Source organism: Parasteatoda tepidariorum, chromosome 6 (assembly GCF_982258835.1).
Source record: "Parasteatoda tepidariorum strain Cologne lab strain chromosome 6, Ptep-v5.0, whole genome shotgun sequence".
Classification (NCBI taxonomy): Eukaryota; Metazoa; Arthropoda; class Arachnida; order Araneae; family Theridiidae; genus Parasteatoda; species Parasteatoda tepidariorum.
The window spans coordinates 49,303,450-49,320,082 of record NC_141760.1 but is presented as its reverse complement, the minus strand read 5'-3'; the positions used below and the strand labels follow the sequence as shown (position 1 = coordinate 49,320,082).

The following is a 16,633-nucleotide window of genomic DNA, read 5'->3' as shown; positions in this document are numbered from 1 at the left end:
CCATTTTTCAAAATTTGAAATTTCTATCGAGCCTCAATTAAATACGTATTTAAAAGCTTGGCAAAAAAAAAATTCATGCCTTTTTTGCCAAGCTTTTAAATAATAAAATTTACTGAAATTACATTTATTGAAAACATATGAATAAAAGTACAAATTATGTGTATTGAATTTAAATATTAAAAGTTAAACACATTTATTTTTCTTCTCTTGATAATTCTTTAAATTTGGTGAATAGTTGTTTCAATAAAGTGTTTCACATAAGTACGTTGTTCCGAATATTGAAATAATTTGACAAGCATCCTTTTTTAATTCAGGATACTTCGATTCTGGTACAAATTTCAAAAATTATGTAATCGACGTCGACTTATGTCATTTGAAAGTTCATAGTCCTTTAATTCTTTAAGAAAATTTTTGAATTGTCGATGATTTTTCACATTGGTGCGAAAGTAATTTACAATGTGTAACACCATTTTCATAACATCAGGATATTTTAAATATTCTGTACCGATTTTCTTTACCCAGCATTGCCGGAGCTACATCAGTTGCAATGCTTACAAGTTTATTAAGAGGCACATAAAAAGTTTTTATTATGGAATCTAATGCATTTTTAATGTCGACACCGTTGGTTGACTCTTGAAGTGCTACTAAATTTAATAATTCAACTTAAACAACGAAGTCAAGTGAAGTAAAACGTATGAAAACTGCAAATTGGGGAAGATCTGTGATATCTGTCGATCCGTCAAGGAACGATAATAATTTTTTACAAATATAATAGCAGAAAAAGGAAAAGGGAACTCGGTTACATTTTTCGAGAGCTGCAAATAATCCTTGAAAGAGCCGCAGGTTGGCCATCCCTGTTGTATAACATCGATAAGATGTCGTTTATTAAATTATTAGTGAAGTTGAGCATGAAATTAATTACCATATAAAGTTAACTGACATTTATTTCTCGAATCTACTAATTTAAAATGTTATCAAGTAATTTTGTTTAAAGTTTTCAAACAATAATTATAATGTGCGAGAAATGTTTCTCAAGAATTTATAACTATATTTAACATATGTCTCAACTTCCTTAGAATAGTAAACGCTAACGCATGGTTTGAGGTCCAGAAGCACTATCACTAAAATATTAAAATAAAAAATCAAATTAACATAAAATTTAATTGGAGCATCTCTGGAATATGCTCATTTTAAGAAATTAATGTCATGTGATTTAAGGTGTTTACATGAAGTTTGTGTAAATTTACGAAATTCATGTAATTTATTTTTTGCAATAGTATATGATAGCATTTAACACGAAATGATACAGAATTAGTAAGGTTAATTTTAATTATGGTCTGAGTTTGAGAAACATTATGCCCGGAAATAATAAAATTGAGAGCTATGAAAAAATAGAATAAAATAGGTAAAATCTTGTTTTTAAATGGACGTCGAGGAGTAATCCATTTTTTTTCATACCTTAAAAAAACTAGAGTAATTTTATTGAAGTTTCCATTTATGCACATGAAATTTCAACGGGATTAAGGCAAACGGAAATTGATGGCATTGATGGTGAAGTACTGATCGAGTTCAGCTTCTGACTTGCACAACTTAGTAACTTTCGTTTTGAAACTTTGAATAGTTAGCCCAAATTTTAGATATTATAACAGCAAAAAATAGATCATAAAAAATGGAGAATTAATTATTGTAAGGTACCTGATTCCCAAATACTCCAGCAGCACATGCTCTAGAAAGCTCATTTGCTGGGAACCATGTCGCTGCTAAGAATGGAGGAACAGATAACACTAAGAGATTAGACATGGATCCAAATATTGTACTGACTAAAATGTAAGCAAAATTTTCAGGTGATAGTCCCGTGAACTGTATAGCACAAGCTGAAATGAAAACGACTATAAAGTTTACAATTGAAAGAGAAATGTATTCTTGTTATTACAGAAGCAAATGCAATTTTGATTTGAGGTTATGAATATTCAAATCCGAACTAAACCTAGAAGATAATACTGGGACTTATAGATTAAGTGCTGGAAAAATAAAAATCTCTTCTCTATGGAAGTTGTTTTGATGTAACTAACCAGCATTCGGGTAACATGGTGAGGAAGAACTTCCTACGATTAGCACAATGTCATGGACATTCTATCCCATAATCTGCTTACAGTTGGAAATATTTTAAATGAGTTCAGAGATCTGTGCGAGCCGTGAGATGTTTCCGAATTAACCAGATATCGCAAGAACTATATTCTATAACAAATAGTCTTTAATTACATATTAACTAATTATAATTTGTGATTTTTAGCAACTAAAATAAGTGGGCATATATTTGTATTTGTCCCGGTACTTTAAAATTTCTTTTGACAATGCACAAAAATACACTTACCTGCAGTATTGCTCAACGCTCCAGCTATCACCGTCCATCTCAGACCTACATAATTCATGCAGTACGAGGCGGGGAATACAAGAATCACGTAACCGAGAAAGAAAATATTAGCAGTCCAATTCAGTGTGCTTGTTGATATGTCATAGTAACAAATGTTCACATCTGCAATGGACACATATTGAGGAAATATCATTCCACACAGCACTGAAAGGAAACTGAAAAGAAACAGCATCCAGTAGCGTCTTCTGTAAACTTTTATTACAGGCTCTTCTTGTTTCGAATGAGGATTTGTTCCATTAGTAAGGGTCACTGTTGAGATCGACAAGTCACAGGAATTTTTCCTTTCAATCATTTTGATTGAAAAAATTATAGTCTTTCTTACTTCCGATAGCTGTGACTAATGTATCTTTGTAATTTCAGTTTTATCTAAAATGAAAGAAACACCATGTTTATATGTAAAACATAATATAGGATGAGTAAAAAGTTATACAATTTTATTTTGCGGAGCCAGGGAAAAAAGAATAACTGCGTCGAATAAGTTGAAAAAAAAAATAAAATGTAATGAGAAATTAAAATAAGGGTTGCAATGCAGTTCCATCTCATTGTGGTGTACCCCGTGCCACGATATAACTGCAAAGTGAACTTTAATTTCGTTATGCAATCTTCTGTTCTTTTCATCCCGAATGTAATACTATAATTCGATTAAATGTCAATATTTGGATTTTAGTTTCGTGGAATTCGGGTGGTTCACCCCAGGTTAAGAAGACTGATTATCAGGGAAATCTCATAAATTTGATATTGATGTCTGTTCCATCGTAAAGGCAAATCTTACAGTTGAAAAATTAAAATGTTTCCCTTTGTTAGGGTATATTGCCTATCTTTTCTATGAAAACTCAGACGATTTTCCAGTGAAATTCTCAGACGAATTTGTTGCAGTGCCGACCGGACTGTAAAAGGGTCAGGGAACTGGCCTTGCATCGGAAAGTTTCTGGGTTTGAATCCCGGGCAATATGGTACCTAATATGGTGCCCCTGAAAGAGTGGCCAACAAATCTGCTTTTCAGATGATTGTCAGGTCATTCCCCAGGTGAGCATAGGAGAAAAAAAAATCTTAGTTGGATTTAAATGAAAACTCACATGAATTTCCAGTGGTATCTTAGTTGAAGAGCCAACCGGACTGTGTAGGGGTCAGGAAACTAGCCCTGCATCAGGAAGGTTCTGGGTTCGAATCCCGGGCAAGACTTGAATGTTCTTTCATTCTCTGCTTTATCTGTCCTTACTGTGAGAGCAACGGTGGCTCTCCTGATATGGTGCCCATGTAAGAGTGTCCAACCAATTTGCACTTCAGATGCCTGTATTGATGAAATTTCATTCCCCATTTGGGCATAGGAAAAAAATCCTACTTGGAGTTAAATGAGACCACACAGCCGATTTAGAGGTTGTTAAAACCATGAAGGAAACTATAGATAAGAGTGAAAAATTAAACTTAAGAAAAGTAAATGCCTCGTTAGGATTTATGCCGTCCATATCCTTCCTGGTAACAAACTTGATCTATGAATCTTGACATCCATCAAACAACAATCTTAATTGGTGATTCTAATGGTCATTCAAAAAGATGAAACTACCAAGGTTTGAGTGCTGCTGGACAAGACCTTGAAGATATCCTTTATTTTACCCCTCTTGAACTTATACACTACCCTACAATAATGGAAGAGACATTCTACAGGCAAGAGTTTTTAATATTTTTTTTTAATTTCTTAAGAAATAGTTTAAGAGGACTATTTAGTAATTTTAAAAGTTTTTAATTCCTACTTTGCAGTAAAGTTCAAGGCTCTCAGAGGTTTGAGAGACCGACAATAAATTAGGAAAGTAAACAAGTATTTTTGAACACCCTATACTAGAAAATTCAAGCAATAAACTTGTAACTTGTATCGATAACTTTGATTCTTACTTGCAACAACTTCATATTTGATCTAGATTAAATATTTATCGAGATATGAGCATTTTTAAAAATATCTAATATTTTGACTTATAATTTTTACTTTAACTTTTTGGAGAAATTTAAAATTAATTACAAAATTATTTTTCTTTTAAATTTCACAAACAAAAATCAATTTCTGACTCAAATGTCTCCGAATGTAGTGAATTGAATTTCGGTTGATTTTTTTATTTGATATTATTGACTAGAATCTTGAACTAAGGGATTTTCATTTTATAAAAAATTATCGTAATATTTTTAATAAAATATTCCATGATGTTACTAAATACCATATGTGGATGTTCCTTGATTTAGTTTGAAATCCGTTTCTTAAAATTGTTTTCGTATTTATGCAGAAATTTACAATTCCTCATAGAGTTAATATAACGCAGAAAAATAGGACACGTGAATCTTTAAACAGTTTGAGAGATACTAATTGTATTAAACTGCATAATTCAATTTAATTTATAAGCAAATAAATATTTTTTCAAATTATAAAAATAATTAATAATTCATTCCAACGAAAGCAGTTACAGTTTGATTGATTTTAGATATAAAGAATTATCCATTAACATAAAATACATAATAGAAATTATTCTAATTATAACTAAAAATGCTAAACAGTATTGTAATTTCCTATTCATTTGATGTATATATACGCAAAGGAAAAAATGTCATTTAAAAGTTTCTGAGAACTACAAAAACTCGATATAAAGTAATAAAAATTTTGCCATTTAGTTGATTTTTCACAATTGTAAAAAGATTTACAATGTCGTTAAGTGATCTATGAATTTTAAAGTGATAAATCAGAAGTAAAGCTCTGAGCTAACATAAAATGAGCTTATGTCTCTCTGATATCATTAAAAGCTGATTTGTTAATTTTTTTATCAATGTTTTAAACTAAAATCATTAAAAAAATTCGTGGAGAAATTTAAAATGATATATATTATGCACATAATTTTAATGATCGGAAAACAGATGATAAGGACACAGAATGTGAGAGAAAAAAAACTTACTTAACACCTTCCGAGTAATATCAGCCTTCATTTTCAGCAATATATGATTTTGTGTTACGTATTTTTTTGTTCTTTTCCTTCTATAACATCCTAGACAAAAATCAGGAGAAGGAAGAACAGCGAACAAAATATTGAACAATATTTAAGGCATATTTATCTTCTTCAAGTAAAATTAATATGCTTTCTAGTTTTAGTGTTTTAGAAATAAAAATCATCGATTTCTTTACAGACATAAAGAGTTAATAAATAAAAAAAATCATGTCGCATAAAACAAGTATTCTGACTATTTATCAAACAGTTGTTCGTTTAGGCATAACATTGGGAAACAATAAATGGTGACACTCAACCTTGTAAAGGACCTACTACTTTTTATCAAATGTTTTTCAAAATGGGTTATTTAGAAAATATTTAATGTTTTCAGTACGAAAAAAATTTAGCTACTAATTTATTTCGCTATTAATTTTCCATTTTAGCAACAAAAAAAAAATGAATCATTAAAATTTATCGTTTTAGTTTTTGGATTTTCAAACTTCCCTAAAAAGCACTGCAAAGCTTTGTTTGCATAATTCTTTTCCAAATGGTAGAACACAAAAAGTATAAAAGAACTGCTTTATAAAGAATTATAGATTGAAAAATTTCCAAATATGTATTTTTTTACAAAATAAGACTTACACAGCAAAGTTTTAAAGAATACACGAAAAGCTTTTGAGACCAGATACCATAGCTGAGTGTTATTTCATGTTAATACGCTCTATGCATTATCATCTTTTTTAATTTTCCTTTTTAATATATTCACTTCCTCGAAAAAAAAATTGCGTAATCTTTGTGAAAATGCTAACTAAATTTGCTCTTATGTAGAGTCCGCAAAAAAAAGATATCACTCTGAATAATTTTCGTTCTAATGATCGAATTTTCACGTGCTAAGTGCCAATCTTAATGTTTTCTGGGAATGACCTCAAATATGCTGATTGTTTAGTGCTAACGATTAATTAAGTTACGAAATCGGACACAAAAACGTACTTTCACCGAATAAGCACATTTTTTTCACGTATTTGGATTCTTAATCTTCACAATATAGGGGGTAGCCGTAATCTGGGAAATGTGGTCCCCATAGTTAGGTCAGGAGAGCCATTCAAAGTTTGGACCCCTTAATGTTAATTTCACTTTCTGCGTTTTTAGTCATATTTTGAAAACTAACTAAGCAATTAAAAAAATTACATCCACTCATAAAACTCATTTACCCAAATATAATTTCATACAAAAAAATTATTTTTTATAATTAATTGCGATTCTTAATTATTTAATTAAATTGAGGATGAAAAAATTTTGAATTATAATGTATGAATTTTTTTTTACCATATTAATCTACATATTTTTCAATTTAAAAATATTAAGTTTCAACTGTTTTTATTTAGAAGAAGATGAGAAAAATTAAAATTAATTATTTTTAAAAAAATAATTTAGCGCAATGAAGAAATATTTAAATGGGTTCGATTAATATTAAAATGTGATTAACTTACGAGGAACATGACTTCGCAAGCGTAGCGTAAAATTTCATTAATATTTTTTTCGTTAATAGCCTATTTCCAATCTTTTTATTTTTAATTTTTTGAAACTATAAAATGCGATGTTTCTTTTTTAGTCGTCTAAAACCTTATAAAGAATGAAAAGAAGTAAAGAAGTTTGGATAAAACATTTTATTGAATAAAAAACATTTTATTCAACGAATATCGAGTTTTATAAAAGCATGCTTCAGATAGAATGTGATTATTTAATGTGATTATATTTTATTTTTAGTTTGTTTTCTCAATAATTGATACACTTTGAAAAGGATACATACGTATGCATAGATTTGGAATAATATATTTATTAATTTTTACAATATATATTAATACGACTACGTAGTCAAAATTTTTAAGCATCTCAAAATTTCTCAACATCTTATATATAGTCTTAATCTTAAAATAAATTTTTTAATCACCTGTCCGGGAGAGTTTCGCAGAAATATTTTACCAACGATTTAATTAAATTCTGACATATTTAAAATCTTTTTCTTCACGCTTCTTTTTTATACTATTTCTTGATTAATATACTAAGAAATTTTAGTATTTTAATTCAGGTTTTCTTTAAAGTAAAGTTCCTTCTTAAACTATTGTCAAGTTCTTTTAAAAAAGAAAACTTGGAATTATTGTCTGCTAGCTAAAAAAAAAACCTTGTTAACAGAAATTAAAAACATTTCGCTGTTTAAAATTATTTGATGCGAAGCAAAACAGCTGATTATTTACTAAGCATACTATTTTTTTCGAAAAAATAAATAAAATATTGTCCTTTTTTGTTTCTTGTGACTTAAACATAGATTATCTAAGATAGTGTCGATGTTTTATAAGTCACTACAAAGAGTGTAAAGATACCGAACATAAAAAGCTGTTGAATACGTAACAAAATTTTCAAGCGTCTTAAAATATCTCAGTATCTTAAATATCGTTCCAACATCTTAGTTGTGAAATTAAATTTTCAATTATCTGACCACGTGTGATTCACAGAACTATCCAACTAATTATTTCATTATATCTTTTACTCTTTCTTTATGATACTATGTAGATTTTTTTCCAGATTACATGCTAAACTATTTTGTTTTGTTTCTAAACTATTTTTAATTTTTAACTTTAGCACGATTCCCAAGATATTATTATAGTATAATTTGTTGTTAGGAAAACGCCTTATTTTGATAAGCAGCAAATACTAAAAATTGAAATTTGTAAAAAGATTCCGAAGCCGTGCCAATTTTAGAATTATCTGATTTTTTAAAAAAATGCAATTAAAAATGCGCAACTTTCGAGCTTATTTTGATAAAAAATACATTGATAAAAATATTTTGATAAAATGTCGCAGCGAGAAAGTTAACATACTTTTTACAGAAACTGTGAAAACCAATTTTTCCCATACTTTGTCATAAGAGAATAAGAATGATATTACTCCAAGGAGCTTACTCAATAATTTCGTTATTTCCAGAATGAAATCTCTTTGATCGAAACTTATTATTCCTTGAAAACTAAAACGAGAAAAAAAATTAACTTTTATTATTTATCTAAGCTTATTCCATTTATTTAATGAACGGTATCAAGTTTAAGGATATGCGAAACCCCGTTTTCTATTATACTATAAATACATTAAATCATATAGCTTTAATAACTTATTTTAACAAATTATTTAATAATTTTAAGTAAATAAGGGTGTAAAATAAGCTAGTTCGAACTACTCCTAAAGTATACCCTAAAATATATGTAGAATAACTTTTTGAATCGAAAGATAAAAAATACCTTTTCAAAAAACTTCGAGTTGGACGGAAACACTAACATGTTTAAAATAGTAACTACTTAAACTATTTAATTGTAGCTATTTAATTTCGATTTCTGGGGCTAGGGGACATTCCATTTTCACATTCGACTCTTGAAATTTCAATTGTAGACGGAAAAAAAATTGTACTGCATTTATTTTTTTAAAAAGTAGTGAATTATTATTTTTTCAATCTAAGGACCTATGCCTGTATCTTACGTAAAGCTTATTTTAATATCGAATGAAATAATTTAATATGCTGTGCTACTAAATGGATAATCCCAAGAAACGGAATCAAAAATATAAAAACTGTATAAATAATAGATGATAATAAAAATAGCGTCCAATAATGTTTCGAGCGTCCAATAATTAAAGTCACGAGTCATTCATGCCTGACAAATCCTAAAAATGGACGCTTATACACTGGTTATCATAAATTAAGGAAAATTCACAAAAATCGCGATAACTCAAGAAATTACACATGGAATTTTATGAAACTTACCCACAATATACAACACATAGTAAGGTATTAAACAACATAAAAAGAAATTATCAGACATTAATAGTAGTATAGAAATTAGCACATGTATAAAATAAACAAATTGGAAGTATCGGTTTGCAATAGAAAAAGTACCTTTAATATGGAATATGATTGCCTCTAGAAGCAATACAGCACAAACAGCGATGTGTGATGCTTTCAATTATGCGGTCTATCAGTTCAATAGGAAGTGAGAGCCATTGCTCTTGTAAAGCAGTTGCAAGCGTGGCAAGGGTCTGAGGGGGCGGATTGATGGCAGATACACGCCTCCCTAGAGCATCCCAAACGTGCTCGATAGGATTCAAGTCCGGGGATCGAGCTGGCCACTCCATGCGAGTAATTGTTTCCTGTTGAAGATAATCATCAACAATGCGAGCTCTGTGTGGTCTTGCATTATCGTCCTGTAACAGGAAGCAATCACCAATTGCCCCGGCATATGGGCGCACATAAGCATCAAGGATGTTGTCTCGATAAACCTGAGCATTCACGGTTCCCCTTGGAAAGACATGGAGGTATGTGCGCCCTCCTAAGGATATGCCTCCCCAAACACAGACACTGCCTCTTCCGTATGCATCTCTTTCACGGATGTTTGATGGATGATAACGGGTCCCAGGTTCTCTCCATATCAAATAACGTCTACTGTCACTTTCTAGACTAAACCTGGACTCATCCGTAAAGAGAACAGGCCTCCATTGATCTGACGTCCAGTGGACATGTTGTCGGGCCCACTGCAAACGGTCTCTCCTATGGCGTGATGTGAGCGGCACGCAAATGGCTGGTCGTCTCGCATACAGACCACCTTCGTGGAGCCTTCTGCGCACAGTTGACGTTGACACCAACCTTCCGGTGGCTGCAGCAAGAGAGGATCTAAGATGTGTCGGAGTAGCGGTTCTATTCCTGCGTGCACTTAATGCCAAATATCGGTCATCGGCACTGGTCGTAACAGTTGGCCGTCCTTGACTGAACCTCCTAGATGCCGAATCTGTGGTTTGAAATTGCCTCCAAAGTCTATGAACCACAGATGGACTCACATTTAGCCATCTGGCCACTTCTGATTGACTCTGCCCTGCCTCTAGTCTCCCGATGGCTCTCCATCGTAGTTCTTCAGGCAAATGATGCCTAGAGGTCATTATTACGAATTGGCTATCTCAGATTTTCAATGTCGCAATCACAGTAAAATTTGTGTGCTTTCTCTCAAACTTGGACTTTTATGCTCCAGGCAGATGACGTAAGCCGAGTGCAGCGCCACTAATTTGCATATTGCAATTTTACTCAGCTACTCTTAGTGGACAACATATGCAAATTTTGCACGGTTTGGCTTACTTTTGAAAGAGTTATCGCTATTTTTGTGATTTTTCCTTAATTTATGATAACCAGTGTATTTGAACGCTCGAAGCATGTCGACTTTTACTTCCCTCTTCATATTTTTTGAAGACAGTTGAGTTTTCATCATCAACTATACTGCTTTGCATTTGGGTCTTGATCATTATTTTGATAAGGATTTAACACTCGTTAAAGTAAACATATGCTTTTTAATATTTTAACAGGATTAATGTGGTCTTCAGAAACGCAAGAGCACAGTGGCATCAATATTGTAAAAGTTATCTTTAACTTTTAAATTAAAATTTTGAGAACAGATTTTTTGAGTTAAGGAAATTGAATATTTTATTTTTCAAGTTTTTGCGCCCCCATTTCAGTATCTTAAGAACCTTACGAGCTCTGTTTAAAAATAGAGTATCGTATCAGATACATGTAAGAAAACAAAAAATATCATAGTAGCAGTATTTGGTGGTGAATGTAGCTTATCGTAATTGAAGAACATGCTGTGCGACATTTTATGGTGAATTTGCGAACGTAAGTTTCAAAATGTATCGAAGCATGAGGATGCTATTTGGAAATCATCTTTATCCAAAGAAAACCATGCAACTTAAATATCTAGCAGAATGAAGGGATTTTTAAGCAATGAATAATGAAATAATATGAAGCATATTATTTTAATATCTTATTCTTAAACATTACATATTTCAAAATTTTTAAAATGCCACTTAACATTCAGCAATTCCTTGAGTTACAAAAAAGAGAAATATTGTAAATTATGGAAAACCTTGTGAATGTGTATTAGAATTACTATACAATCTTCATTTTATTTTTTAAGTACCTTTTTTGTTTCTTCAAACTTTATTGCTTAGAAGACTCGATTAAAGCTGTAAAAAAATTGTCTCTAAAATATTGTTTATATTTATAATAAGAGCTGGGTTGCTTAGCAACCGAGTGAAATTAAGTTTTCCTCTTTTGAATTAGTCTATGGGCTATGTTAAAATATTCATTTGCTGCTGTGACCTTAGTTGGCTGTTTTCTGGACTATCACCAAATATATAAACGTTTATTGCGACCCAATTTATGATCCAATGCTTTCAAAATTTAGTCTACCCCCCTTTTTTAAGGGCCAGGATTCCAAATATGTAAAAAAAAATTTTTTTTATTCAGAGAAAGTACGTTTTCGTGTCTGATTTCGTAACTTAATTAATAGTTAATACTAATTAATTAGCATGCTTGAGGTTACCCCCAGGAATCATTAAAATTGACACTTAGTTCATGAAAATCCGATTACTAGAAAGAAAGTCATTCAGGGTGATATCTTTTTTTTTGCGGACTGTACATTTCCCATTATCTATTTACTCTTTTGTTTTTATTGTAGGATTTCCGTGTAAAAATATGCTCCTGATTAATCATGTCTCTATGACATAATATTAAAGTTCTCAGAACGGTAGCACTTAATCATGTAATAGTAACGGATAAATTAGCATGAAAAAATCAAGCATTTGGATAATTTATAATTAATACGTCTAATTATTAAATTATATAACATTTTAAAATCAATTACGTATTTTTGTTCAATGTTTACCATCATTAAGTGGCATATCAATGATAATGTCTGAAGTAAAAATTATTTCAGCGATTATTTATTAATCACTGCCTATGTAAGATTTGTTCATTTTTATATTTTAAAATAAATTAATATGTTTTTAAGAATGAAAATAATCTCGATCACACCTTTGCTTTATTGCATTAAAATACAAGACGTTGGTTGGTTAACGAATAAATGGTTTTCAAGTCTTCAGTCTTAAGCTTTTTTTAGCGTCCTCCGTTCTTAAAAATGACAATGGTTTTTAATCAAAGCATTAGTATTAAACTGTAAATCAGACATGCTAATTGCACAGCTTAAGTAAAACTCTACCCCAACAGCCAATTATCTGTCATGAATGTTATGAACGTTATGAGTTCACAATTTTGAGACTAATGGCATGATAGGCAATGAGGTCAGCATTAAGCACCGGCCACCTTTACCGCCGAAAACGTACTATTTGAATGGCCTTTTGAACGCCACCAAGCTGTTTAAAGATCTCTCAGATGAAACTGAGTCTGCTACAAACTGCTTCAGTAACCGAGATTCGATTTTAGCACTTTTTAGCCCTATTAAGCTTATATACTGTAGCTATATTGGTCGAAATTAGTTTTTGCTATATAGGCATAATAGGACGGAGAATGAAGAATAATAATTGAGAAGAACAAAACATTATCACGCTTACAACAGAATTTATGAAATAATATTTTGAATTTCCATCAAAGTATATTGACTTGAACAATATTGTTCAATATTATAAGATCCGAATGGTTCTTTGGGGAATGAAAGCAGACATACGACAAGCACGGTAAAAAAAAGGCTAGGGGGCCTAGAGCAGACATTCGACTTCAGTTGAAAAAATGGTGAGAGTAGACTGTTGACTAAAACGGTAAAAAAGGTTTTCGTGGCTGAGAGCATGCAAATGACTGCCACAATAAAAAGCAACTTTTGGTGCCTGAGAGCACACACACATCTAGAACAGTAAAAGACAGTTTTGGTACTCGAGAGTACACATAAAACTAGAACAGTAAAAAACAGCTTTGGTGACTGAGAGTAGATACACGGCTGTAAAGGATTCAGCATTTCGCTTCGCTTTTATTGTTTTTATCTGAAATATTTGTCTCAGTATTTAAAGTATATGTTTTCTCACACATGACAGAATTTCTTCAAAACTTATGGTTTACCTTGGAAAGGATGAGTTTAAAAAGTAATTCTGATGTACGACTACTTATCAATAAACGCTGACAATTCATATCTGCTTTATAACCCTTTTATTTTAAAACTGCTTATATAACAAGTATAAGGACAGTAAATTACGTAAGCGTGAAATATTACACGTTTTTCATGACTAAATTCGCCAAACTTGTCACTATAAATCAAATAAAAGTGATTTATTTCTATTTCAAATAATTTTTTTGCATGGATACAAAAGAACAAAGAAGTCTAACAGAAGAAAAATAGATTTATTTCGAAAAGAAATTTTGATAAATAAATTGTAGTAGCAAATAATCGTAATTGATTTAATGTAAATGACTTGAGCGAGTCTTTTATTCGATAGTACGGTCTAGAAACATTGATTTCTAAATTCAATTTTTGGAGATTCTGTAAAAGGTATAGAAAAAGAGAAAAAAATCACTTTTATTTAATGTTGAATACTTCATAAAAACATTTCAAAGTTTGAAACTTATAAAATAGTTTTTGTATTGACTAAAGAAAAAAATTCATATATTTCGATACTACCGGTTATTTAAAGCAGATTTGATATTTTGTTTAACTTTTGCAGCATGCGTTCCTATTCTTTATATCGAAATGTAGTAGTATCTCGATTATCCAAATATTTATGCAAACCTAAATCGTGGTCGCTCAAAAATTAAATTTAAATGTTATATAGAACTATCATAAAAATTTAAAATTCAAGAATCCATTCATGATTTTGTCTTTTTCTACCAAAAAAACTGTCTATTTTAAAGACGAATAAGTTATTAAAAATATTACGAATTTGCATAAAGTTTGATTTATATTGTAAAATAAATTGTTCCTGAGTCTAATTATGCAGTAATTACTGTCAAAAAAAATTTTTTTTCTTATTTTTTAAGTAAAAACTATCTTAAATATATACTGTCCCCTCTGTTACAATTATTCTTTTAAGTTTATTTTATTCATTACACGAAAAACTTTTTAACTTAATATTTGGTTTTTATAATAAAGTCTATTAGTACAATCGTGTTATGTTATGTTTCTGAAAGAAAAAAATTTAAATTTTAAAGTTTCTCATATGACAGAGGGGACGTAACAGAGAGGACAAAACTAAATGTTCCCTAAGTTGCACAAAACTGATAGGTTGGCCATTAGAAAGAAACTGTAGGAATGTATACAAGTGCTAATGCATCCTGATTCAACTGGTTTAAACCAGTTCCTCCACTATTAGAGCACACTTTTTGAACAAAGCTGTGCCATTTTTTTTAATAGTCTGTTTAGTTTATAGTTAGAAGTTTTTTAAGTGAGTAATCAATGTGGGGAAAACAACAGCAGAAAGAATATAGAGCTGGAATGTTCCAGAAAAAAAAGATATCTGTAAGAAGAAAGATAAAGAATAAAAACGAAAGTTTATAATAACAGAAATATTTTGGGAAAAAAAATTTAACAGAGAAATAGATAAATTGAATAAACAAGAAGACAAAGGAAAAATAAAAAGGCACTGATACAGGCAGTGCAAATTCAGGAAGGATATTCTCTTTATAATATTCCTTAGGCATTGGTGAAAATTAAAAAAGCAAACAGTGCATTACCTGTATCTCCAAGAAAACGTTGAACCGTTCTATGCATATCCTGTAACCTTGTTACCAAAACAAAAGAAATAGCCTAGTAACGAAGTTTCTGATGAAACAAAAAAAAACTTGTAATAAATGTCTTATCACCTGTTAAACTTTCTTACCAGACTCCTGGTGGAGCTGAGTACGTGATTGTTAAAGAAAATGGACAGAAAATCCACAAAGTCAAATGTGCATCATGATGGAAGCATATCAAGTATCAAAGCAGATGCATCCGAACATAAAAATCGGTAAATCTAAGTTTTGCTGTACTACGACCTGTAAATATTTTATGCGTAGGTAAAACACCATATGAAATATATATATTCAATTGACGAAAATGTGAATTTTCTATTAAAATCATAGTTGTTTGCCTAATAATTATATATAATTACTAAATATAACGACTTGCGACAATTGATCAATTGACTTTTTATAACCGTCGTTGAACAGCCGACCCAAATTTGCGACCCAATGAATGTCGTTGAACAGCCGACCCAATGTTCAACTCCGTAGCCTTGTAATTTTGAACCCAATCCAAAAGACATGGAAACTCCTCGATCAGTACCCTCAGAGGTATTGATTTGTTTTGAGAACATGGAGGACTTTGGGACCTGACATATTTAATGTACACCATTCACCCTTTAAAACACTGGGATTCTTTTGATGTTGCTATAGATAATTTTGCAAGCATAAAAAGTTCTAGGAAAAAATTGGATAGCTAATTTTGTTGCCCAAATAACTAAAATTGAGAAAGAAACAAACAATGCACTTGTTTTTTTAAAACAGGGTCTGGTAAAATAAAAACTTTCAAATATAACTACAGAGATGTAGCACGGGTTTCAATAATAGCAGTGCTGCTAACTCCAACTTTAAATACCAGAAGAGTCACTTTTAACAGTGATATTTCCCTTCAACTTTTTGTCCTATTCGTTACATTCCATGTCCTCCCTGTTACGGCGTATTATTTGTACTTATAAAAGGGGGTCTGGAATTTTAAAAGTCTTATAATAATTCATTTTACCTTGAAATGGGATAATTTAAAAAAATACTACACATAATGCTTAGGATGGTTCAAATCACAAAATTTAGCAGAAATAAAAGTGCATGTCAAAAATGATGGATTTCATTTGTCCTCTTTGCCACAAGTACTTTTAAATAACTTGCAATTTAATTATGAGGCTCTTTTATTATTTTATGCCAATTAATTAAACATTGCACCCTAAAGTAGCATATTCTAGTAGAATTTTGTTTTCAAAAATATTTAATATATCTTTTAGAACAAAATACTTGTGTAATTTCCCCTCTGTTGCGCGTGGAATTCAACATAATTTTTTTCCAACTATTTAATTTCACTGAGGATATTAGGAGTTCAATTCAAATAATGAGATATCTAGAAATTCAAAAAACGGTTCATTATCTATAAGATTTACAACAGATAAAGGGTAGCACTTTTGTCTATTTTTCTGCATGATTGCCATTTTAGTCAATGCATTTTTGTAGCGGGAGTTTTGGCATGTCCATGATGTAACTGCTGTCCAACGCATTCTTCAGTTAGCATGCTTGATTAGGAGTGGTTGAAGCACAATCACAACTACTCGCTTACACTAAAAATTTCCCGGAATAAATTGCTGTAAAAAGTACCTGCACTCAGTGTTCTTGTACTTTTAACCGGTG

At 30.8% G+C, this 16,633-nt stretch overlaps 1 protein-coding gene across 1 annotated transcript in view; it reads right to left on the bottom strand.

Moving 5' to 3' along the window:
• The window catches only part of LOC107449347 (choline/ethanolamine transporter FLVCR2-like), a 32,554-nt gene extending 27,029 nt beyond the window's left edge, over positions 1-5,525 (bottom strand). Inside the window, exons 1-3 of the mRNA XM_087166829.1 lie at positions 5,368-5,525; positions 2,375-2,800; positions 1,696-1,874 (exon numbers count right to left, since the gene is read on the bottom strand). Coding sequence (XP_087022955.1) covers positions 1,696-1,874; positions 2,375-2,726 — 531 coding nt within the window. The 5' untranslated portion in view covers positions 2,727-2,800; positions 5,368-5,525. The remainder of the gene's footprint in view (positions 1-1,695; positions 1,875-2,374; positions 2,801-5,367) is intronic.
• Between the last annotated feature and the right edge of the window lie 11,108 nt (positions 5,526-16,633).